The sequence below is a fragment of the Cucumis melo genome, chromosome 1, assembly GCF_025177605.1.
Source record: "Cucumis melo cultivar AY chromosome 1, USDA_Cmelo_AY_1.0, whole genome shotgun sequence".
Lineage (NCBI taxonomy): Eukaryota > Viridiplantae > Streptophyta > Magnoliopsida > Cucurbitales > Cucurbitaceae > Cucumis > Cucumis melo.
The window spans coordinates 17831253-17851470 of NC_066857.1; the positions used below are offsets into that span (position 1 = coordinate 17831253).

The following is a 20218-nucleotide window of genomic DNA, read 5'->3' on the forward strand; positions in this document are numbered from 1 at the left end:
TTTAAATACAATTATGTTTTTCTATACTTTAAACTTTGTTTCATTAATTTTAGTTCTTATACGTTCCAATGTTAAATTTAATTCATACACTTCTAATATTTCTTAAACATATATTTCATCTATGGTTCTTCCATTTGAGTATTAAATATTGTCCAAACAACATTATTTATTTAAGTACAAATAGAAGTGGATGATTCGAAACATAGACCTTATTGTTATTTAACACAATAGTTTATGTCCTTTGAATATGTAGTGCTCACTTTGGGCTCCAAATTAATATTATTAGTTAGAGAAACAACTAAAGGAATTGAAAGATATTTAAAGAAAACGACTCAGATTTAGTTGTGTTAATACCAAATGTCTTGAATTCTATTAAGCATGAAACCAACGTTTTGTTTACACCGTAGAACATTGACCTATATTAAATTACACATTTGCATTCTCGAGTTTTCATATATTACAAATGAATGAGCATCGGAGAAAAGTCTACGACCATGGAAGGGTTATAAGGAATTTTAGCATTGCTTTTTATCGGTTAGAGTTAAAGTTGATGGCATCAGTAGAAGAATATTGTGGTTAAGTTTTGTTACTCTTATTCAAATTGAGCCGGATGTATACACATACAATATATATATGTATATAATTATATGATTGATCTAGTTATATATATACTTTTTGAAAATAAAAAAGAATATATATATAGATATGGAAGTGAAAGCAAATAAGAAACTAATATTTTGGATTGGATCTCATGAAAGAGTGAAGATGGATGGGGGATCTAGGGTCTAGCTACCTACTACTTCACATTTCCATCTTTATATTGCCTGCTTCAATTGAACCTACAAAACAAATTTCAACCTACATTTAATTCTTGAATCATCAACCATCTAACGAAACACAATAATAAACTTTCTTTTACCTACAAAAATGTCTCCTCAATAAACAAATATACAATATACAAAGTCTACAATAATCAAAGTCTACTTACAACAACATTATTTTGAAATTTGTTTTTCTAAAGGTCAAGATTATTGTCCCTATAAATTTACTATTCACCACCCTATCAATCTCGTTTGTTTCATAGATACGCATCATGTCGTTGACATGAATATACTTTTTACGATAAAAAACAACCTTGTAAATTTTACCACGAAGTGAAAACGTTAACTTTGAAAAGATAAGTCAAACATGGGGTTGTGCACTATTGTAAGTGGTGGACAACTATTCCGAAAAAAGAGTTCAAAATTGGTGGAAAATTTGTAATGGCATTACAAGAAAAAAATCCCTTTCATTCTTCTGGCATTTCAAAACCATCATTAAGTAGATAAAAAAAAAAAAAAAAACCCTTAGCTGCGCGACTTACTCAATTGTAGAGTAATTTTTTTTTCTTAAAACTTATGATCATACATTTTTTAAAAGAAAAAAAATAATTAATTGATAAAGGGGACCATAGGAATGTCTCAATCATCAATTTTAAATATCCACATTCTACATTACTTTGAATTTCATTCTCTAGTCTCAATAGAAAAAAGAGGAAGAAGAAGAAGAAGGATAATTGACTACACAGTTCAATTTTATCTTTACCTGTGTATGGTTGAGATGAGAAGGCGTTTGATGACCTTCCTTGATCGAAACCCACATTGTACATATTCTGCAAATCCACATCCCACCCTGAAGAGGGTTGAAATTGCTGCATTGATTTATTGATTGATTTGTAGTTATTAGGAACTCTAAACGATCGGAACTAAATCGAAAATGGGCGGAAATTGAAGAAAAATGATGAAGAACTTACCGTGAGGCAAGATGAATCGAGGAAATTTTCGGGGAAAGAAACAGGGGCGCTGATTGTTCTTCGAAGAGCGACATGGGAGGTATTGATTCCCATTTCTAACCCACAACACGAGTCCATTTGTTGATTATTTGGATTGAATTGCAAGTAAGAAGAAGGATCTGTCATTTCCGATGACATTCCGCCGATTGCCGGGAAATTTGCTGCGGTGCAAGATGGAGGGAAAACCTGTGTGTTTGTTTGTTTCCCGGGAAAATTTTAGGTTCTAGTTGTTCTTCTTGATTTTAATCTAATTAATTGAGTTTTGGAAATTTGAAATTATTTTGTTTTGTTACCTCTTTGTTGAAGAGATCGTCGACATTGAAGTCCAACCTTGGATTAACTGCAGCTAACTTCATGGACAAGAACTGTTTGTGAAAATGCCACAGAGACGATTTTGAATTTCAGGTCAAGTTTTTTTTCGGTGTTTACAAGGTTATAGATTGAGAAATTCTTATTTTTAATTTTACCTCAACTTGTCTTTGAAGAGATTGAACATAGTTTATGATCTCATCCAGCATTCCAGCTTTTCCAGTGATTTTATTGCATCCTGGTACTAAATCTTGCAAGTACTTCATTCTCTCACTGATTTTTTCCCTTCTAGCCTACACAAAACCATAAATAACTTGATTAGTTAGAAAGAGAATCCCCCAAATCGATCTCAAGAAACAAACAAATCAAAGAAGGAAGGAAATTGGGTGATCTTTTAGCTTACTCTTTCAGCTAAGCTATGGCTATCAGTGGCTTGGCCACGACGAGCTCTGACATGAATGTAATCAGGCTTTTGAACTTCTGAAGCTTTAGAGTTTTCTTTTGATGTATCAGCTGAAGTTTCTCTGTTGTTGTTTGTTGTGGTTGTGATGGTTGAGTTGTTTTTGGTGCCGTTTTGATCTGTAGTTTTGGATAATTCTCCTTCTGAACTTGTTTTGATCCTCTTCTCCTTGCTGTTGTTCTCATCTTCTTCCACCGTCACCTGCAAATCCACCATTGATTTAGTTTAAACTTCTTGACACTTTTAGCCATTTTTCTCATCTGGGTTTGAAGTTTTAGAGTTGTTTTTTGTGTCTACAAAAGGAAACGATAGAGAAAAGTTTTGAAACAGAGAGAGATCATATTATACAAACTTGCCTTGTTATTGCTGTTGTTGGTGGTGGTAGTGTTGTGAGCTTTCTCAGCTTTCCTTTTCTTGAAGCTCTCTCTTCCAGCCACGGACCCCATCTTCTCCGCCGCCGTCGGAGCCACCACCGGCAGGCAGCTGGAGGTTCTAGAGAGAGAAGAATTAAGCTCACAAGCAGTGGCATTCAACAACAAAGAAGGATCAAACTTCCCCATTTCGGACCACCCATCTTCCAACCCAGGGTCAGGCTTCACTGCCCCCATTACCATCTCCACATGTGCCAATCCACCACCGCCGCCGCCGCCGCCACTCATGTACCCTGGAAACCCTGTAAGATGATCCACTGGAACTGAAACCGGCGGCGGAAATCCACCGCCGTAGTCAGCTCTATTGAAACAGCTCTGATTTAGCGGCTGCTGGAAAAGCTGATCCTGCTGCCATTTCAAACGAGCTCTCTGCCTCTCAAGAACGCTGAGTGTATCAGAACAGTTCCCGTTAGTGTTCAAACAGTGCAACATCTCCGGCAATGCTCTGTTCATCATTCTTAGAACAAAAAGATTAAAAAAAAAAAAACAGAACTCCGCTTCAGAAAAACAGAGAAATTCTCAAATTCCAAAGAAATCCCACCAACAAGAACCAAATAAAGGTCTCTTGCCTCCTGCTTAGATACACTATAACCCTCAAAACCATGAAAGAAGAAGAGGAAGAAAAGAAGAAAGAGGAAAGAAAAGAAGAAAGAGGAGAGAGGAAAGGGGAAGATTAAAGATTGAAGATTGTAGTGTGAAATCTCACAACAAACACACGAGGAGTCTGAGAGATTGATTATAGAGAAGGGAAGAGAGAGAGAAAAGGGTAGGGTATATATAAAGGGGAAAAAGTTGGCCGGAGAGTGAGAAGAAGTGGCCGGAATTATTGGTTTAGAGAGAAAGAGAGTGGGGAATGGAGAGAGAGAGGTGTGGAATGAAGCCATAACCATAGGCCGTGGGGGGTGGGGCAGACTGACATGACTGCCACGTGAGCATGTCCGGAGTACGAAAGCAGAGATAAAACGGAGTCTCATAGTTACAGACCTCCAAACTCCAACGGGGTTCCGCTAAATTATGAGATGGAATGAAATGCCAAAAATATATAAAGAAGAAAGATAACAGATTTTTGTTATCGCTCCCCTGCCATTTGCCTATATTGTAACTTTGTTTTCTCTTTTTTTCTTCTAATGTTTATACAATTTTTATCTGTTAAATAATAGGGATATAGTTGCAAATTTTTTTTTTAAAAAAAATAACATTCTAAAACTTTACAAAATTAGTAGGGAGTTCTTGAAATTTTCGAGTATAGCAAGAAATATGTATATATTAAATCCTATTTTTTTCTTTTATTATTCAAGTTTTGATATAGATTGTGTTCGATATAGGGGTTTCAGAAAAATATATAACAAATCGGTAAAATATTTATATTTTATAGAACAATTTCGAAAACAGAAAAAGCTCAGGCCCACGATGGAAAATATCAAAAATACCTCAGTCATCATGCGATTAATCAACCACATGTGTGCGTGAGTAATCTTCTTCTAAATGATCATGTACTATAATCTATACGAATGATCTGCAATTGTTTAGGTATGATACACGATCATGTAGTTCTTTTTAACAATGGGAAAAAAGGCTTCAATTTTAAACGATCGTGTTGACCATGCTAAACAATTATGTTGACTATGGTAAGCAATCGTTTAGATTATATTCACATGATTGTGTAGTACTTTTTAAACAATGAAAAAATGGCTTGAAATCTAAACGATCATGTTAACTATGCTAAACAATTGTATTGACTATAATAAGGGTTGTTTAGATCATATCAATATGATCGTGTAGTTCTTTTTAAACAATGAAAATATGGCTTCAAATTTAAACAATGGAAATATGGCTTCAAATTTAAACGATCGTGTTGACCATGGTGAACTATCATTTAGATAATACCAAAATGATATCTAAACAATCTTTGTATTCTTGAATATAACAAATCGAAAAAAATATTTACATTATATAGAACGCTTTTGAAAACGGAAAAAGCCCATCGGCCCATAATGAAAAATACAAAAAATGTTTCAATCAACCAACGATTAATTAATCACACACGCATGTAATTCTTCTTCTAAATGATCATGATATGCGACCGTGTATCAACGATCATGATACACGATTGTGTAAGAAATGATACACGATCATCTAGCAAATGATACATGATCGTGTAGTTCTTTTAAATTTTGGGAAAAATGTTTCGTATATTCTAGCTTCTTCTAAACGATTATGATACGTGATCATGTACGATATGATACACGATTGTGTAGAAAATGATACATGATCGTGTAGTTCTTTTTAATGATGGAAAAAATGTTTCGTGTAATTTTTCTTCAAAACAATCATGATACACGATCGTGTAGAAAATTATACACGATCATGTAGTTCTTTTTAACGATATATGGAAAAAATGTTTCGTCTAATTCTTCTTTTAAATGATCATAATACACAGTCGTGTAGGTAATGATACAAAATCGTGTAGGAAATGCTTCAAATCTAAACGATTGTTTATATCATACTAAAGCGTGATATTTAAATGATCCTGATATTCTGGAAAAGGAGCTGTAAGAGAGAAAGAGAAAATGAAGAAAGAAAGAAAGAAAGAAAAAGAAGATGAATAAAAATAGAAGAATGAAAATCTTGGAAGAAATCAGTATTTTATTTACCCAAAAGAAGATGAATGGAGGAGTTGAAGAAATCTTAAGAAGAAGATGAATAAATTACAAAGAATAAGAAGAAAGAGAAGTGATGAATCATCTGCAATATCAAGGACAAATCTGGAATTTATGAAAATTTTCTACCAACTTCATCGGCCTTTTAATTTTGTTATATGGACCCATAAAATAATTTGGTATTTTGTTTTGTTTATGAAAATTAACCTTTTCTAAATTTAATAAACTAGTTTATATAAGTAGCAATGTATTTTATTCTCAAGGAACGCAATCGTATTTTCAACAATAACTAAAAGAAAAATTCAAGTTTTGGATGATGCATCATCGTAGCAATCGTGCAAATCTATCTGCACGTTCGTCACATATAGTTTATATAGATTTCATCCTCACTCAATTCTTATAATAACACTTCACCTCATCCTCCTCTAAAATTCTTAAAAAAAAAAGATCAATGAAGGGAGCAAATACAACAACATACGATATGACATTAAAGATGAGAAATACATCGTCGACCCATCTCGGCCCTGCGTCAACCCTACATGTTACAAACAAGCAAATGTCAAATTGTTCTCATGAATGTGATTGACATTACTATGAGAAATTATTATCAAAGCATCACTTTGCAAATTTCCAGTCCAATTTTCATACGGTCAAAAAAAAAAAGAATGAACACCCTAACTTTGAAATCACGTGTTCAAATCTCAACATGGTGCGTGTACATCACGCTCAATTTGTATTGGACGAGGGAGGGCACGAGTATATGAACGCGTGAGACAATTACGGAATTTTTGTTGGATATTATGCCGTGTATTACGGAATCTGACGTGGAAGCGTTCTAAAATTGGAAAAATGGGGTACACAAAATAACCCCTTTTTGTCTCTATCTTGTTCTTTTTGCTCTTTTCGTTTCTTAATTAAAGCATTCATTATTATTCTTTACTTAACTTTACAATAATTAATCCCAAATTATTAATTAGTTAGCAGTGATCTCCAATGATTGTTAAGAAGGATGGATATCATCACAACTAATATATACTTTTGTTAACAAACCTTATTTCAAGAGATAAAAAAGATGCCTAAGAAAAAAAAAATGTGACAATGAAATTTCTCATAGAAAAGTTCAATGTCCTCTCTTCTACTTTTCTGTCACTTTAACCATACCTCAACTAGTTTAGGTCGTATTTTGGATTCCCCACCAAAACATTCCTACTTTCCCAATCACTTCCTTTTGAAGACTAAAGCAAAAAATGAAAATTGAAATTAGGTAAACAAGAATTTTCATGTTGTCATTTATTTAGTTGCAAAGTTGATTTGGTAGCAGAAAATTTGAAGGATGATCAAGCAAATTAAAGAGGTTAAGGTAAAGTGGACGAGGCAAAAGAAGATATACTTGAATTTAGGTGGGTGCATGTCCAGAGAGGATGAAGGCTACTTCCATTATCACCTAAACTTGGCCCCTTCCCTTCAATAATAACCCCACACAAACCCTAATGTAAATCTTTCTCCTCAATATATATATATATTAATAATATATATATATATATATATATATATATATATATATATATGTTTCATTTCTCTCACAATTTTGTGCAACTTCCACACATGAGCTTCTATTGCAAGTAGAGACATATGGGACCAAGCCTTTCTCTATAATGATTCCTTCAATCACTATCTATGTGGTCATTATCAACAGAAAACTACCCTCTTGGCCCCTCCTCTCTCCTACTATCTTTCACTTCATTTATCTTTCTTTTTCAAACAAATTTTATACTTTCTTTTAATTATAATTTTGATTTTAGTTTTTGGAAAGAAGCAGGGTAATCACTTTAATTTTAAATCTAATAATTAAGTGGATAATAACCTTTCTAATTAAACGATAAATGTAGCAAAAATCTATTAGTGATAAACTCTCTGTCGATATTAAACTTTTATTAGTGATAGGTTATATCGGAGTTTTAAACCTTAAGGGTGCGTTTGGGGGAAGGGTTGATTTAGGGAAGGGTTAGTGTTAAGATAAAACTAGTGTTAAGTTAAACCTAGTTTTATCATAACCCTTGTTTGGGGGAAGGGTTTAAAAAGGTAGTTTTATGATAATATGTGTTTGGGGGAAGGGTTAGGTGGGAAGAGTTAATGGGGATTTTATGATAAAATGTGTTTGGGGGAAGGGTTAGGTGGGGAGGATTAATGAGGATTTTATGATAAGATGTGTTTGGGGGAAGGGTTAGGTGGGTAGTTTAATGGGGATTTTATGATAAAATGTGTTTGGGGGAAGGGTTAGGTGGGTAGTTTTATGGGAATTTTATGATAAAATGTGTTTGGGGGAAGGGTTAAGTGGGTAGGTTTATGTGGATTTTGTGATAAATTTTATTTGGGAAAATTGTTAAATGGGGTGGGTTAATTAATTTTTTATGTTGTATAATATTTTTAAATTCAATTGTAAATATCATAAAAAAATTATTGCATATTTTTTTACGAAATCCTCGAATCCGTATTATTCTCCTATTTTATTTGTTGTATGTGTAATGTTATTAAATTAATATATACAGTTGGCCAAATTAAAATTAATTTCTGAACATATTGTGATAAATTTATTACAATTAATTTCTTATAAAGATAAAAAAATTATTCAATATTTCGAATGGCCGATAGCGAAGTCATCCAATTTTAAACCTATATAAATAGCCGTTATAACGCTTTTCGAAAATTCTGACTAGTTTCTTTCATTTAAAATAAACATTAGGAATGAACAAAAGAAGTTCTTGACAATACAAAATGCATAAACCATCGAATACATGATACAGAAAAATACGTAACGAAATAATAAGCAACACATGTCACTACAAACAGAAACTATCTCTCTATGTCTCGTAGGAGGACTCTACAGAAGCCCTCCCTTTCATCCTCAGGCATGAGTACGAAACCCCGGAGGTCGTCCATACGAGACAAAAGATGCCTTTGCAATAACGCCCTATCCAAACTCGTAAGTTCTGGCATCTCACGCAATATGCGGAAAAATTCCGTGCGCACGTGGTTGTCATTTGCAAGGTTGCGTGCTGGCCACTGCGCAATCTCCCTGAGTTGCTCGTTTGTTTGCTCGAGCGCCACATGTATCGCTTCAAGCTCGAAGTCTCGCTGACTTCCCCTCTTCCTCTTCGATCCACTTGATCCGGTCCTACCATCTGAAGCGCGAGAAGGTCGGGATGCACGTACATCGTCCTGCGAGATGTCAACTCCCTGGCTGTACACGGGCGGGAAGTCCTCGTTTCCATCCCCCATATCAAATCTGTCATATCCGCCACTTGGCTCGTTAGACCCCACGTCCGCAAATGTCTCAGCGAACCGACCGGTCGCCCTATCCCGACCAAATACATATGTAAGCTCGTCGTAATACGGGAATGGTTTGTTCAGGAGTCCTTTCGCTGCAGGATGCGACTGCGGGCAGAAAAAAAATATGACGTATGAGTACTAATTTAAAAATTGTTTACTAAATGTAAATTGTTAACGTTGTGTGACGTTTAAATTATATTCCATACCCTAACCCAATTATCGAATAATTCCTTCTCCGCAACAATGCATTTCTCTTCATCGTTCCACCCAAAGCCACTGCACGCTGGGCCCCGCATTTCGGCAATGGCCTGGAACGTTCGCTTAAGTGTCTTGATCCTACAATCAATTACAGTTGTTGCTCGTACCTGACATCCAGGTAGTTTCTCTGCCATCATGCGTACCAACTGCGCAAGGTATCCTGGGCGAAATGTACCATTATCTGATTTCCAGCCCCCCATTGACACTAGCTCCATTAAACATTCGACAAGAGTCCCCTCCTCCTCCCTCGTCCAAACATGTCTCGGTGCACGATTTGAGGTTGACATACTGAGAATCAGAAATTAGAAAAAATACATGCAGTACATAAGTAATTTCACCATTAAACTCCAAAGTAAAATAGGCATGATACAAATTATGGCACGCGTACAATACATATGCAACAGCCCATATTAGTTTTTACAGTACATGTTAGAGACGATAGAATTGCGACGAAGTCATAAAAAACTTGTTATCTAAATATGTCTTAGCTAAGCGTTACGGAACTGCCAATCGGTGAACATCGATGCGGCTAGGTTGTCGCGCCACTGAGACCACTCGTTTGTTGTCTCAATGTACTGAATGTCTTCTGAAGCGGTGGTCGTTGCGTACGTGGAGTCCCCCTCGTCCTCGTCCTCAACGTCGTCGCAATATGTCATTTCCCTGTTGATCAAATTGTGAAGCAACGCACATGCTAGAATGGTGCGACACTGGACTTGCAGGGGATAATACGACTTTCCACGAAGAATGGCCCAACGACCCTTTAGAACACCGAACGCGCGCTCAATAACATTCCTTGCCGAAGAGTGCTTCATGTTGAAGTACTCCTTTGCATTTGTTGGCGCATTTGCAGCACCACGCCACTCTTGCAAATGGTACCGCTGGCCTCTGTACGGGGCGAGAAACCCCTCCGCGTTTGGATATCCAGCATCGCACAGATAATAATATCCTGTTATTAAATGGTTTGTTTATGAACTTTAGATAGGTAAGTAAGAAGCGACGGTGTTTTATTATAAACATGATATACCCTTTGGCACTTGTAGTCCATTTTCTCGTGAAATCGCATCACGTAGGATCCGCGAGTCTGCTGCAGATCCTTCCCAACCGGCGAGGACATAAACGAAATCCCCTTTCGTGTCACAGACCCCAAGAACGTTTGTGGCAATTTCCCCCTTACGCGTTCTGAAAGTAGGCCGATCTCCTGCGGGGACGTTCACCTTTATGTACGTCCCGTCTAACGCGCCAAGGCAGTTCTGCAGGTTGAAAGGAACACAATGAATTAACTGCGATGTACCTAAAGGTCAATTATAGTGAACTTGTAGGATGCCCACCTCGAAACACTTCCAACGTTGATCATTGCAGTTACTTGTTACCGGAACAGGTCTTTGTAATTATTTGTTGGTAGAAAAATAAAAGTTATAATTTATGTTTAAAACGGTTTGGAATAAATTACGAAAAAAAAATGTGATTAAACGTTGGAACGTGTGTACTAAATTTTGAAAGCGTCAAACACATTTGTACAAACTTTATTACTATATAGAAAAAAAAAATTGTTAAAAAACAGAAAATTAAAAAGATACATTATGTAACAAATTAACCGAATGTTCTATATACAAAATGTTTATTATAAAATTATACAAAACCGGAAATAAACGAAAAAAAAAATACATTATCAAAGCCTACAAACGGCTATTACAAGAGTACCTCTTCAAATAATTTCGAACTCCTTCGTCGCAACGTCCTACATAAGAAAAGAATATGATTATTATTTCTAATTAAAACACAATAGAAAACGTATGAAAAAAAAATTAAATATACATACCTTTTTAGGACGATAAATTTAACTCGAAATGAAGATTGAATCGGGAAACCGTAAAAACAAGATTCATTTTAATTTAGTAGCCTCAGAGTTTTGATTCCATTCCAAAAAAATGAATGGAATTCCATCATAGTTATAGGAAAATAAATAAAGGACAGAAATGTATAGAAAACATATAGCAAAAAGCACAGAGATGTGATAAGTTACAAGCACATAGAGGGTACAAAAGACACATGGTAACAGTAAAGAAGAAGAGAACTTACAGAATGTAACTTAAAAGCACAGAGATGATACAAAGAGGAAGAAGAATGCAGTGAATGAAAAGAGGAAAGGTGCCAATATATAGGGGAAATATGGGGCAAGTTGATAGGACTTAGAGGGAGGTCAACAAAAATATAAAGACCAACTGACATAAAGCATAGCATAGTCAAAGCCTATATACTAAAACCTATAACAGAAGCATACCCTACAAAAACATGGAAGAGACAACACTGGACAGAAAGGAAAAAGAGACAACACTGGACAGAAAGGAAGAAGAGACAACACTGGGCAGAAAGAATACAGAGAAGATTAAAATATATTTTGTAACAGAACAATTAAATAGAATAGAAGAGTGAAATTAATTTAGTAAGGAAATGTGAAGTCAAATCCATAGACTAAAAATACATGGAAGAGACAACAGAGAGCATATACAGAACAATAGATAGAAAGAATCCATATACTAAACATCCATATACAGAACAATAGAGAGCATAAAAATCCATAGACTAAAAATCCATAGAAAGAATACATATACAGAGAGCTAATACTAAAACAATTGTAAACAAAAAACAACAATTGTACAGAAATTTCAACTCATCATGAACTCAACAATTGTAAGAGTATTACAACAATAGAGGTAAACAATACAGAACAACAGAGAACAATTGTAAGAGTATTACAACAATAGAGGTAAACAATACAGAACAACAGAGAACAATTGTAAGAGTATTACAACAATAGAGGTAAACAATACAGAACAACAGAGAACAATTGTAAGAGTATTACAACAATAGAGGTAAACAATACAAAACAACAGAGAACAATTGTAAGAGTATTACAACAATCGAGGTAAACAATACAGAACAACAGAGAACAATTGTAAGAGTATTACAACAATAGAGGTAAACAATACAGAACAACAGAGAACAATTGTAAGAGTATTACATAAGACATAGGTAACAATACAGAACACATAAGAAATTGGTAAACAATAGAGAACAATTCAGCAAAAAATATTACTCATCATCGGCTTTAAAAAAAAGTGGATTGAGAACTCCAAACCTCCCTACCAAGCTCCAATGGGTACGTGAAGAATCTGTCCTATTGCCAATCGAAGGACCCGAGAGCATACAGAACACCACGGCGGCAAGAAGGTTTCAAGGAGCCAAAAGCCACGATTCCAAAAAGGAAATCGTGTTCGGAGCCAACGAATTCGTCGGCTTCAACGAACACAGAAGCCCTTTCGGAGTGAGAGAGACGGATGAGAGAGATTTAGAGAGAGATTCGGCGTCACGAAATCCGGTTTCATCGCGAAAACGCAAGGGAATAATGGTTTAATCGAGGGAGAAGACGAAACCATCGAATGGATTAAAGGATTTCCACGGAAAAAACCCTAATCGACCGGACAAAATATTACGAACAGAAACCATACAAAAATTGAGGGAGAAACCCTTTCGGAACGAGTGTATTAGAGGATGAAAGGAAGAAAACAAAAATCGACCGGACATTAGTAAAATGTACAGAAACCCTAGAAGACATGAGGTAGAAGACGAAACGGTTCGTGGTTTCCATGCGGGAAATGACAGAAACAAAGAAAAAGGAAAAATATCGAGGACTTTGATGTTGAGAAGAAGATGAAATCGATTTCAACGAAAAATCGAAAACGGATTGCGCTGAAGGACGAAATGAAATCGGTTTGAGGATGAATTTTTTCGAGGAATTTGATGTTGAGAAGAAGATGAAATCGATTTCAACGAAAAATCGAAGACGGATTGCGCTGAAGGACGAAATGAAATCGGTTTGAGAATGAATCGAAGACGGATTGCGCTGAAGGAGGAAACCGGATTCACGAAAACGCGTTATCGGCGTTCGAAGGAAAATGAAATCGTGTTAAGGAAACCCTAACACTAGGGTTTCCTTAACTTTGGGCCCAAACGGGGGTTAGGGTTGGGCTAACCCAACCCCACAGCCCAAACCCTAACCCCAAACAGCCCCTAAAAATTTTCAATATATTTAACTTTTTTTTGGAGCATGTTGTATACATGATACTGAGAATGATAATGGTGTTTTGGAAGTAGGGATTATATAGTTTTAATTTTTGGAAAATAGGAAACCTAAAGCGAAAGCCTAATTACATTTTTATGTCTTTTATTTATTTATTTATATTTATTTTCTCTTGAAACTTTTTAATTAATTATTACTTTTATCTTATGAAACTTTTGATATATCAAAACACCAAACTATTTACAGGCGGTGTAATAAAGTTCATAAAGTTAGTCATTTTTTAAATATTTCAGATTTACTCTTTCATCTTTCTTTCTCTTCCTCGCGATTCGTCTTCCTCCTACTATTTCGTCTTCCTCCTACTATTTCATCTTTCCTCTTTTTTTTTTCTTTCTTTTATGTGATTTCTTTCTATCATCTTTCTTATTTTTCAATTCTTTATTTACGTCGTTTAATCTTTCCATCGTTTTTCTTCTGTTTCTCTTTTTTTTTTCGGTTCGATTTCTTTCCATCATCTTTCTATTTTTCCTCTTTTTTTTTTTCGTTGCGATTTCTTTCATCATACTTCTTCTTTTCCTTTTTTTTACATCGTTTACATTTGGGTAACCAAACCTAAACGACTGTGTACAAAAAATAACAAAATCTAAAATATCGTGTATAAAGAATCTTAAAAAAAATCATTTATATTGGAGTAGTCCAATGTAAACGATCGTGTAAAAAAAATAAAAGATTGTGTATAAAGAATCTTGAAAAAAAATCATTTAGATTAGAGTATCCAAATGTAAACGATCGTGTAAAAAAAGTAAACGATTGTGTAAAAAATGTAAACGATCGTGTAAAGAAATCTAAACGATCGTGCACCAAAAAAATTAAAAAAAAACGTGTACCAAATTTTTTTAAAAAAAATCATTTAGATTTGGGGTAACCAAATTTAAACGTAATCAAATTAAACGATCGTGTAACAAAATTAAACGATAAAATTTAAAAGATAAATTGTAGTCATATCTAAACGATCACATATAAATTGTAACCCTATCTAAACGATCGCGTATCAAACAATAACCAAATCTAAACGACCGCAAATATATTATGTGCGCGTAGTTGACGGCATGGTTGACGAAGCATTTTTGATATTTAACACGGTGGGCCTCTGGGCTTTTTCCGTTTTCGGAATTGTTCTATACAGTATAAATATTTTGCCATTTTTTTATACTTTTAAAATGACCCCTTTTATCTTTTTAGGAATTTAAAATTGTTAACTAAATTCTAAAAAGGAAACCCAAATATCTAAAATATAATTTTGAAAAATAAATAGAAAATAAATATTTTCACAAAAAATATTTTTAAAACTAGGGAACTTTCATAAATGTAACAAAACACCAAACTATTTACGACCCGTGTAACAAAGCCGATAAAGTTAGCCATTTTTTAAATATTTCAGATTTGCCCTTCCATCTTTCTTCTTTTCCTCATGATTTCATCATCTTCCTCCTGTGATTTGTTTCATCGTCTTTCTTCTTTTCTTTTTTTTTTCCTTTTTTTTTCTGCTGCGACTTTTTTTTTTCATCGTCTTTCTTTTTTTATGATTTTTTTTACGACATTTAATCTTTTCATCGTATTTTTTTTCGTGGTGATTTCTTTTCATCGACTTTCTTTTTTTTTTCTTACGTCATTTAAATTTGGGTAACCAAATCTAAACGACCGTATAAAAAAAATAACAAAATCTAAAAGATCGTGTATAAATAATATTTTTTTAAAAAAACATTTAGATTGGAGTAGCCAAAATGTAAACGATAATGTAAAATGAAGTAAACGATTGTGTAAAAAAAATAAAAGATTGTGTATAAAGAATCTTGAAAAAAATCATGTAGATTGGACTAACAAAATCTAAACGATCGTGTAAAAAAAATAAAAATTCGTGTATAATGAATTTTGAAAAAAATCATTTAGATTGGAGTAGCAAAATGCAAACGATCGTATAAAAAAAAGTAAACGGTCGTGTAGAAAAAATAAAAGATCGTGTATAAAAAATATTGAAAAAAAATCATTTAGATTGGAATAGCCAAATATAAACGATCGTGTCAAAAAAAAAAAATTTATCCTTTACAGGAATCTAAAGGATAATTTAATCCTTCTAACTTTTCTCTCTCCTTTCCCTCCTTCTCTCTTTTCATCATTTCTCCCTCTTTCTCTCCTCGGTTTCCATTATATAGATATATTTTTGGGTGTTTGCAAAATAACAAAAAAATTTATGATAATAAGATCTATGTTACTATATTTTCTAAATTGCAAAAGTAACAAATTTAAAAGTGGATATACATCTGTCTAAAATTCCTTTGGATTGTTTTTTTCTAAATTTTTTTGTCATATGATGCCATTTTTTTACTTTCTTTTTAATTTTATTTAGAACAATCTCAATGAAATTTGAATTGATTTACAATTTCTATGTGGCCATGGTTCTTCTTTACTCGTGTGTATGTGTGAGGAGAGAGAAAAATTAGAAAGACTATTAAAAAAGTATTTTTTTCATGTCATTTGCCACATCTAACCCTTACAACTTTTTATATTAAATTTAATGAATTTTTGTGGTAGAAAAACTTTTTAAATCTATCGTTCAAAACTCAAGAACCAAATGACTAATTTGAAAACTAAAGGATGGAACACAACTATATATTCATTAAAATTCAAGGACCAAAAGATTATTTTTTCTTATTTATAAATATAACAAAATATCATTGTTTACACAGATAGTAGTCTATCATTACGATCGTAAACTATGATAAATTACTATCTATTTCTATCTATTTTATACAGATAATAGTCAATCGTGTTCTATCACAAATTGATTGTGATATTTTACTACATTCACCAATATTTTTGTTCATTTTGCTATATTTGAAAACAATATTTGAACTAAACTAGCTAGAAAAAAAAACTTTACAATTAATTATTAATATCCAGGGATTGGGGTGATTTGCTTAGGTTACTAATAGTGGGCAATAAGAACACAATTGGGACAACTTTACAAGTTGCCCAATTCAATTAATAACCCCAAGTTGCATTAAAAGAGACATTCAGCTGATCGGAAGGACTAGTACACACTCATTTATGTTTGAACCAAAAACATTCTCGAAAAAGTTTACTGCCATATATATATGTTGATGTTATATTGCAAGTTGTTAACATTTGGTAACCCCTCACTATTTATTTATTATTTTTAAGGATTTGACTTAGTCTTCTCATAAAAAAATAATATTGGTCCACTATGCATTTATGTATCGTTTGTTCTTTCAAGGGTTTAGGGACTAGGGTTCTTTTGACCTACTACAAACTGTAGTGAAAGAATATCAATAACTATATCTCTTTCTTGTATGTCATTCTTGTATTACTCTATATTTCATCATATTGAACTTTTTTAACCATAGTTTTCATGTATATAAAGTCCATGCACTTTTGTCTTTTTCTTCTCTAAAATGATTTACCATTTCCATTTAATTAAATTTTACAACATATTTAGACTCTCTCCAACACGTACTACTCAATCATTTTTGAACAAAGAAAAAGAAAATTTTATACTCAAGAGGCTTTCAAGTACTAGTAAATTAAGATTAGCTTTGACTTTGCTTTCAAAGTCATTTCAGTGAAAAACATTTGAAAGTTGTCGTGTCCTGTGAATAGTCTAGCTATGTGTATATGTATAGTCTTGTTTCTACTACATGTCTGCACGGTATTTCTTTAATTTCTTTGTAGCTTTGACATCATATTTTTTAAAAAGATATTAAGAAAGAGAGAACATTAGGTGATAGAAGATCTCTTATCTAGATTGACACATCCTAATTTAGTACCATCATCCTAAATATGAATATAAAAGGAATGCATTTATTCAAAAAAGCAAATATGAAGTAATCCTTTGTACACATCTAAAGAGTTAGAGGGGAGCTCAATAACAACTACAAAAGCCAAGGCCAGAGAAAAGTCTTCTAGTAATTGAACATCACCCCTATCTTCCTATGAGCTTTTATCTGGCTCTTTTATATATACCAATCTTGCTGTGGTAATATGAAAGGTGTTAAGATTATATCAACCTAGTTGAAATATTTCGGTACATCTTCTAAATCCATTGAGATTAAGTATATCATTCTATAAAAAAGTAGATTAAGTTAAATTTCTCTTTGTATTCTCGTTTGAGAATGACAAAAAGAGTATGAGTGGTACAAACAATTATGAAGTGCTATTGTAATTAAAATTAAGGAGTGAAATTTGTGGGCCGTTTATAGCAATCTTTTACAAAGTGAGTTTTTCTCTCTAATGGACCATTGGTTTTTGTTTTTCCAAGTATGAGTGAAAAACGGAGGAATTAGTTATTGATCCAATTTGGTAATTCTTTTCTGTCGTGCATGTAGCAGAGTCTTTGATGAATAGGAAATGCTGAAGTTGGATTGCTTCGCTCTTGAGTTATTGGTCGTTTATTTTGAACATTTTTTCTTTTTTAGTTCCTGCTCACCTAGAATTTTGAATAATGTGTGATGTGAAAGGACATTTAGTTGGACAAACTGCAAATAAATGATTAATTATTATTAGGTCTGCACTAGACTTGGGGTGGCCGATGGCATAGGTTGTTAGATTTGTGGTTGAGTATGGTGGTTTAAAACTAGGAAAATAGTGTAATTGTTCTTTTGTGTTCATTTATCAAAATTTTGTTATCTATTCAATCACGACACCTCATTCCAATTTTATGAAGTTGAGTGCCAAGTCAACATTCCATCAAAATTGCAAGGACCAAAAATAGTATAGATCGAAGTTTAGGAGCAATGGAACATAGATGAAAATTTGCTCAATAGATACATAGATACAATTATAAAAGGCAGATGATTATGTAACTTAAATTTTTGAATAGTAGTGTCTATAAGTTAGTTTTCTCTTCACAACTTGGTATGAGAAGAGAAGAATTAATTGGTTAAGTGTTTTCTCTTGGTTCAAATTCAAACACTCTAATTAAACTTTAAAATATTCTAATCAATAAGCATTCTCAATATTTACATTTGACTTTTGCCGTAAATGTTGGTCTGTAGTACTTTTTCCCTTCAACATATGATATAGTTTTGCATTCCAATGTTGGAGAAACATGACCTTTAATGTTAGTGAAAGTGCCATCTTTTTGTTAGCATGAAAGACTTGAAACTTGAAAATAACAGGTGTGCTTGAATGCCAAAAAAAAAAAAAAAAAGGACTGTAGTACTTTTATGCTAAGTGCTATATTTGTATTAGTTGTTATACAGCTGTATTCCAAAATCATGGATTAATTTGTCTGTCACCTTCAATATTTGACCCCATTTAATGACTTATGTAATTTATGCAGACTATTCCATTTCTTGTAGGTTGCCCAACATACTTAAGGAACTTTTTGATCCGGTTATGTGAGCTTGCCTATTCTCCAAATCAGAGCTTAGTCATAAATATAACTTCTGTTTTAAAGGTTAGAACACTTTCTTCTTATAACACTTGCATAATTATGCAATTCGCTATTAAGTAGTATTTGTTAAGGAATTCATGTGTTTGTGTACTTTGTTTCCATCACTTCTGAGCAATGATGAACCTTCTATAAAGGCATATATTAGTTGCTCTTCTGATGGAATGTCTCTCTTTTATTCTTAACATGCGTATGAGCTCATTAAATCACTTAGTTACCAAGTAATTGCACGTAGATGTTTGGAAAAACAAGGTTGTGATGTAGTTTACTTCTTTTTATTGAACTGTCATTTCAATATTTCTGTGATATATACTTCAAGATTGCTTCCTTATTGAACAAGATATTTCACTGAATTTGAAGCATTTATTAGAGCTCTTCACAAGTTCTTTACTTGTTAGTGAATTGTACAGGCATATAATCATTGTGGCATCGCTCGATTTGCAAAATAGTTGAACCAGGTATGTATTGAGATTGTTGTTTACTCATTTGTGCTTTTGTGAACTATAATATTGACTCGTGAACATAGGGAAGGTTAGCTCTAACCATTGAAATATTTAGTGCCTTCAAGTTGTTAGGATCCAACATTTTTTTTTCAAAGTTACCTTATTAGAATTCTAAAGATTAAATCGTTTATTTTGATATTGCTTGTAGAATGATTGAAGTCATCGGATTGAAAGCTAAGCGATTGTGTAGATAGCCAAACAATCGTTGAAGGTTGAAGACTGAGAAGACGTTTAGGATTTCTTATTTAAGTCTTTTATTAGGATCTTGTTTCATGTACTATTATAGAATGTATATATAAACACAATATTAAGTTTTCATTTTGTGTATACAAATGTAAAAGATAAATATTATAGTTTCTAAAATAATATCAATTTTATTGATTTGTTGGAGCGAGAAAAAAATATTTATCTATATGGATTCAATGTTGGTTTATAAAAAATGGACAATAATACAAGAATTAAATAAATATAAATTTCTAAAAATGGACAAAAACGCCTTTAATGTCGGTTTTAAACTGACATTATTGGCCTCTTTAATGTCGGTTTAAAATGACATCATAGCCCAATCAACATTAAAGGGCTTCAATAACACTATCAAAGATGTCAGTTTTAAACCGACATTAAAGCCCAACCGACATTAAAGGGCTTCAATAACACTATCAAAGATGTCGGTTGAAAACTGACATTAAAGGCCTTTAATGTCGTTTTTAAACCGACATTAAAACCAAACCGACATTAAAGGCCTTTAATAACGCTCGCAAAGATGTCGGTTGCCAAGTGACATTAAAGGTCAGATTTCTTCTAGTGATTTAATTTTGTCACTCAATTTCGTGTCAAATAAATTGCATCTCGAATTTTCACACCAAGAACTAGTCCTAGTGACAA

The 20218-nt window shown here is 33.3% G+C and overlaps 1 protein-coding gene across 1 annotated transcript; it reads right to left on the reverse strand.

The window, feature by feature from the left end:
- Nucleotides 1–570: 570 nt before the first annotated feature.
- Nucleotides 571–4057, reverse strand: LOC103490373 (transcription factor bHLH63-like). Its single transcript, XM_008449863.3, has 7 exons — nt 2957–4057; nt 2544–2801; nt 2299–2433; nt 2125–2196; nt 1793–2017; nt 1585–1690; nt 571–839 (listed from the first exon to the last, which is right to left on the reverse strand). The coding sequence occupies exons 1-7, from the start codon at nt 3485–3487 to the stop codon at nt 802–804; spliced, it is 1365 nt and encodes a 454-aa protein (XP_008448085.2). The 5' UTR covers nt 3488–4057; the 3' UTR covers nt 571–801.
- Nucleotides 4058–20218: the final 16161 nt, after the last annotated feature.